The following is a 6282-nucleotide window of genomic DNA, read 5'->3' as shown; positions in this document are numbered from 1 at the left end:
TTGGCTTACAGGTAAACTTGTTTTGCAGATGGATAGGATGAAAACTTCCAGCATCACATAATGTTTTCCGATCAGTAGGTTTGTAGTAAAAAAGAACTGGACATATAGTTTCTTTTTTTGGGTTACTTTGAAGTGAAGAAAGTTAACTTGTTTAGAACTGTGATCAAGGATAACACGTAAAACGTTGAACGTTTCAATATAAAAAGTGTACAAACTCCAGAAAAGTGGCAACTGAGGTGGCAAAATTGCAGGCAATTTTCACTTAAGTAGAAGTACAGCTGCTAGTGTCAAAAACACTCGAGTAAAAGCTTGATAAAGTATCGGGTCAGAAATGTGCTCAAATTGAATCAGAATCAGAATCAGAAGTGCTATGTAGAAAGAAAGATATGTGCATGAGATATACATGAGATATATACATGAGAATAAGAATTATGAGTGCTACGTAGAAAGATATATACATGAGTGCAGGTGGTGATCAGTGCCAAACATGAAATGATGCAGTGACACAGCGTAGGGTCATGTGTTAGTGGCGGGGACAGTCATGTGGTTATTGTTCATGTGTCCAACAGCAGAGGGGAAGAAACTGTTCTTGTGGCGAGAGGTTCTGGTGCGAATGGACCGGAGCCTCCTGCCTGAGGGGAGCAGGTCAAACAGACTGTATCCAGGGTGAGAAGGGTCAGCTGAGATCCGGGCTGCACGCCGCAGTGTCCTGGAGGTGTACAGGTCCTGCAGAGATGGGAGTCTGCAGCCAATCACCTTCTCAGCAGAGCGCACAACACGCTGCAGTCTCTGTTTGTCCCTGATAGTGGCTCCAGCGTACCACACGGTGATGGAGGAGGTGAGGATGGACTTGAGGAAGTCAAAGTAGTAACCTAACTGAACCTTGTGCTATAATAAAAAAATAAAATAATATTAGTAGATAGGACTACAAACTTAGTCTGGTGCTAAAAGGCACAAAGGCCTCAGGGGGACATTTGGCAGCCAGGGTTAGAGCTCAGACACCTGGAGCCTGGGGGTTGGGGCTAACAACACTGACTGGTAAAAGAATCTAACATCCAAGTGTTACATGGTGTTGCAGGTGACAAAAAGCCATAAACCACTGTTTAGAGGTTGTTGTGGAAGTTTTCCATTTAATAAAGCCTGCAGACAAGCGATGAGCGGTAGCTAACATTCTTTAATCAAGACAAAGAACAGAAATCAAGCTTGGTGAGGGACTGCCATCGCTGGGGCAGAGGGTGAGCAGAGTCTCTCACTGAGCCTAGCATGGCTCTCAGTTTTGTCTTTCCCGCAAAGAAAGTTTCACACTGCCTTGCTATCTTTTACAGTGGAGAAAAGACAAAAAGACTCTTCCTGTGGAGTTGTCTGCTTCCCCCCAACTTCCTTACCAGACCCCACTATCTGTTAAACTGTTTAAATGGAGTGTGAGGCAGACATGCTAAAACAGTGACCTAAAAGCATTACCAATAAACAATGGGATCAATACATAAATGAAAGAAATGCAGCTGATAAAAAAGCCATAAACTACTTTCATTTGTTTAGTGGTGATTGCCAGTTTAGTTGGGTTTTTTTGAGACACAGAGAGTGAGAGATCCTGTCCTACATTACTTTAAAAAAGAAGATATTTTCAGAGCTGTTGATATATGAAGCTCTGAGCATTGAGTGTTGCATTGTGAGAGTTTCAGTAAAAAGCCTGCAAATTATTGCATTTATACTGGAGAGCAAAGAAAAATTAAATTCTACTTGTACTATGGAAAATCAGTTTCATAAAAGCTACATAAACAGAGCTGAAGAAGACTGCGTTTGTAAAACTAGCGGTAACGTGTGAGAATTATAAGTTATAAGACTGTTTCTGCTATCGATACAATTTGTGTTGTTAATCCTAAATGATTCACGGTGACAACATCATAAGAACAAGGTCATTTTACTCCACACACACACATTTGGAAAATCACATAGTTTGACCATAAAAATTCCCAGAATAATTAGTATTTGAGATTGCTGAAGCAACATCACTAAAGAAAAATATCCTTGCATGTCACTTTCGTTTAAAAATATAAAAAATGTGAAGTTTTTTTTTTGTAAAACATAAAAACAACAAAACTTAAGACCTTAAGAATCTCCTTATGAATGTTGTGAATATCTAGATCATTGGTGCACTGAAAAAAATATGTTGTTGGATTTATTTAATTCAATGGTGGACATTTGTTGCACACAGATGCTTTGCTTTGGCAGCAAATGAAAAAATTGTGTTAAATTAACACAAGTTATTCACTTTCAATAAACCTATAAATTTTGTGTTGATAAAATGTGACTGAGACATGTTCTGTTGAAGTAATTTGAAGTCTTGGAATATTTTATTCTTTCATAATTTTCTCACTTTAATCCAACACTATTGAGTAACTTTTACCCAACACTAATTGGTCACTTAAATACTACACGTTATCTTCGTTTAACAATGTGTTATTATATTCTAGTATCAAGTACACATTTTTTAATGTAAGCTTTATAACATATCGCACTGTTCTCTTTCAAGATGGTAACCTGAGTGGGGAGAAAAAATAAATAAACTAAAAGGTCTAATATCTATGCCATGATTGACTTGACAAAACACAGAAAAACACAGGTTACCTTTTTGAAAGAGAACAGTAATACAAAAAATTCTGCTTAAGGTTTTAAGATTAAATAAACAATTACAATTGTAAATAATTTAACATAATGTTAGTTACCATTAACTCTAAAATTACTGGATTGGGAAACACCTACCTATTAACCTTATCATTAACATTATGCATTTTGCCCTAATTACTAAAAAAAGAAAAAAATACCACTTGCAAGTCAAAACCTTTATTAAAGAGCCACAGAAATAACAGTGATAGAGTGACTTAAAAAAAATTAACAAATACAAAAGAAGTTTCAAAAATTCCAGCAATGATCATACTGAAACATCTTGGTTTAAAACATAAAACCATCAAAGCAATCTTACACCAACTAAATTAAACCTAAAATGCTGTTTCACATAGCCATGATGGGACTATTTGGGGTGAACAATCCTACATTTCTTCACTTTTAAAAACAAATAAACCAAAATCTAAAAATGCTGCCAATTAGAAAACTTGAACAGAGAGCAAAAAGGAAACAACAAAACCAAGCCAGGCCCCATCTATATGGCATTTACAAAGTACACAATAGTGAACACTGATTTGTCGTTGATATCGAACCTCCAAAATGCAGGAGAACAAGTGAGAGAGCAAACCACCTCACATGCCGAGCAACAGTGAACTTTCTTTACATGAGCAGTTTTGTCTTTAAATTTTGGGCTTTTCTTGAGAGCAGAGTTGCATCCAATTCCATTACCACCTTCTGAATGACCTCAAAGGTGTAGCGGAGCTGTGATGGGTAACTCATGTTCAACGAGTAAAACAGTCCAAAAAGCATGGCAACTGCAAGGGCCACACTATCCAAATCCTGAAGAACCACCACACCCTCGATGATGATGCCAACATCAGGACAGTCATTGCCTGGCGTATCTCTGGAGACATAAATGCCCACCGTTGTTTTCTCTATAGCAGTCAGTGCAGTGGCCTCGGTCATGTCCTGGTTAAAGATAAAACATTTCTTTAAGATTCCTTTTTTAGACAAATCCTCTTTTTTACATTCAGTGCCCTGTCATGCTGCCATTCATGATCTGTTTCTAAACGAAAAAAACAACAACAACAAATAGAACACACACACACAAAGTTTTTTTTGTTTTTTTTTTATTTCAAATGAAGGGCATTCAAGGTCTACATTAGTCTTTTGTTAGAAAGTCATTGGCCCACCAGCAAGCCAGGCTATGTCACTCAGAAGAATTTAGATTTTCTTTCAGCCTCACAGTTGGGCAATTTTTTTTCCAAACAAAAGCGATGTAGCGAACAAGTTTAACCTTTTGTTTTAATCTCAGTGTTAGAATCTCTTTGCCATATTATTAAAGAGGACTACTAGGCCTGCCTAGTCCAAGGAGAATTAAATGGCTATCTGAATACATTTTGAAAAACGTTGCAAAGCCACAATCTACTCATAAAACACTCACCATGTACTCCTGCACCAAGATGTCAGGATTTTCATTCAGATAGAAGCACAGTCCTTTGATGAGGGACTCCCTTCGAGCATCAATGTCATCCTTAAGAATTATAACAAAGAAAAAAAATAGATAAATTTTCAGTAGCATAGAAGAAAGTGATCAAAGACAGTGTTTTTGAACCAGTCATCAACATGCAACACCAGCAAAACAATTTTCAAAAGTTTGACATGATTTTTAGGGAGTGGACTAAATAGTTTCCAGATCATATAAAAAAGATCAATTTTTCACAGTGGGACACTAAATGCATGACGAAAATGATAGGGTCCTTTCAGTAGAATTGGTACTCACAAGTAAAAGTTGAGCTTTGCAAAGGATGCAACGTATAAATCTTTTACTGACCTAATGCAATGCATATACACTTTGTAGTTAAATAATTTAAAAGTTCTTACTGTCATCATGGCAGTTACATCCTTTATCTTCCTGCCCTGCTCCCCTGATCGCGTTGCAAACACTTTCAGGAGACTTTCGGAGAGATAGTCAAGCTGCGACAGAAACCTTGACTGTAAAGTCATGGTTGTGATGCGTTTGAACTCTGCGTTTATCTGAAACAACATGAAATTATTTTCAAATAATGGCTGGTATAGAGCATAGTTCTTCATCTGGACTCTGCTATGCAATATATGGACACACATCCTAATAAAGTCAAGCACTCCCATATGAAAAAGAAATAGAAAAAACTTATTAAAGACTTGCATCAGATTTGGCTTGCTTGATATAGTAAATCACATAAGACTTATATGATTTACTCATGAAAGTGGCCACTTTCATATATTATTTTAGTAAGTATCCAAAAGTTTCATTTATATAATTTTTCAAGGGATCTTATATCTGTTTTCTCTCATGTATGCTTTTCATACAAGTTTCACAAAAGACAGATACAAACTTTAGAATATTTATATATATCTTTTCCATATGGACTACCTTTACACATTAACACATCTATGACACAACTAGTTAATCCTCTTGAGGCAGGCGTTGCCGATTTGCAACAGTTAAAAACTAACAACCTGATTACCCCACATACATATTTTATGAGGTTTTTTTTTTACTCAGAAGTACCACTGCGGGACTTGGTTGTGCATTAGCAACAAAAACTTAATTTGAGCCTGAGAGGGTTAATGCATTTTTTTTTTTTGCTGTCCTCTTTTCCGTACTTAAATTACCTCTGCTGGGAAGAAAAGAGCCGGCCATCTCTCTTGTACATTTCTGATCATGGGAGCATCAAAAATGACTTCTTGTCTTCTCAATGCATATGTTCTGTTCATTTTATCCATGACTGTCTCTCTGTTGTTGCGCCTCTTCACATCGGAAAGGAGTTCAACCCTCATCTTCTCAAGGGACTGTTCACTTTCTCCAAGTGGAAAAGAGGGGCAGTAATCCACTTCACCCCTCTTTGGTCGCTTAACGGCAGAAGCAGGGGAACATTTCTCAGCTGGCTTATTTTTCAAAGAATTCACACATACTTCAGGACATCCTATTTTGCGGAGATGTGTGCGGTAGTTTGATAACTTGTATTTGAGGCTCAACTTCCATCCCGCATAGCCACTGTGTGAGCCTTTTTCTTTTAAACATGGATGCTTCAGGATGAGTGCCTCTGCAACTTGGTCAAACTTACTGTCTGTGAGGTAGACTGTGTGCTTGACTACCTCCTGGATTAAACCCTCCAAAATGTCGGACTTCAGCTTTGGATCAGGGATCAGCAGCATCCCATTTTCTTTGAAAGCTACATGGGCCTGCGCAAGCTTAATTTCAGCATCATATGTGAAATTGGGAATGCAGAACAAATCTGGCCACGAAGACCGTGATGATGTAGACTCTGGAGATGAAAGAGTCACGGTGCTGTCACCAGAAGTAGATGTGTCATCAAGAGCACTGGTTGATGGAAAAGAAAATGTGTCTTCACCTTGGTCTTGAGGTTGGAAGGATGTGTATACAATTTTGATTGTCGCTTTGTCTTGGATTTCTTCCATTGAAGTTAAGTTCACAAACTCGTTGCCAAAAAGTGTGTCCATGAACTGCAATCGGAAGGGTTCCATTATTTTGCACTGAGTCTTTATTTCAGCTTCCAGTTCAGCAACAGTTGAAGGCAGACCAGCAGAAATCATGACCCTCTGACTACTGTCTGGTCCAAGGATAACTCTGAGAATAGCTGGAGCTGTCAT

General features: G+C 37.8%; 1 protein-coding gene across 1 annotated transcript; it reads right to left on the bottom strand.

The window, feature by feature from the left end:
• Positions 1–2704: 2704 nt before the first annotated feature.
• LOC146579433 (uncharacterized) lies at positions 2705–6282 on the bottom strand. Its single transcript, XM_085267954.1, has 4 exons — positions 5284–6282; positions 4510–4662; positions 4070–4159; positions 2705–3594 (listed from the first exon to the last, which is right to left on the bottom strand). The coding sequence occupies exons 1-4, from the start codon at positions 6280–6282 to the stop codon at positions 3286–3288; spliced, it is 1551 nt and encodes a 516-aa protein (XP_085124080.1). The 3' UTR covers positions 2705–3285.

Source organism: Mchenga conophoros, linkage group LG3, assembly GCF_057382185.1.
Source record: "Mchenga conophoros isolate Kocher_MC1m ecotype Shallow Benthic linkage group LG3, M_conophoros_male_GT1.1, whole genome shotgun sequence".
In the NCBI taxonomy this organism is placed as follows: Eukaryota; Metazoa; Chordata; class Actinopteri; order Cichliformes; family Cichlidae; genus Mchenga; species Mchenga conophoros.
Note: the sequence above shows the minus strand (reverse complement) of the source record. Positions and strands in the feature narration are given on the sequence as shown.

What these genes read in the sequence shown, in the direction of transcription:
- LOC146579433 (XM_085267954.1), bottom strand. Translation starts at nt 6,282, where the DNA reads ATGACAGCTCCAGCTATTCTCAGAGTTATCCTTGGACCAGACAGTAGT. An exon ending in CTCTTTTCTTCCCAGCAGAG is followed by an intron (nt 4,663 to 5,283) that starts GTAATTTAAGTA and finishes ATGTTGTTTCAG; the next exon opens with ATAAACGCAGAGTTCAAACG. An exon ending in TCTTGGTGCAGGAGTACATG is followed by an intron (nt 3,595 to 4,069) that starts GTGAGTGTTTTA and finishes ATCTTTAACCAG; the next exon opens with GACATGACCGAGGCCACTGC.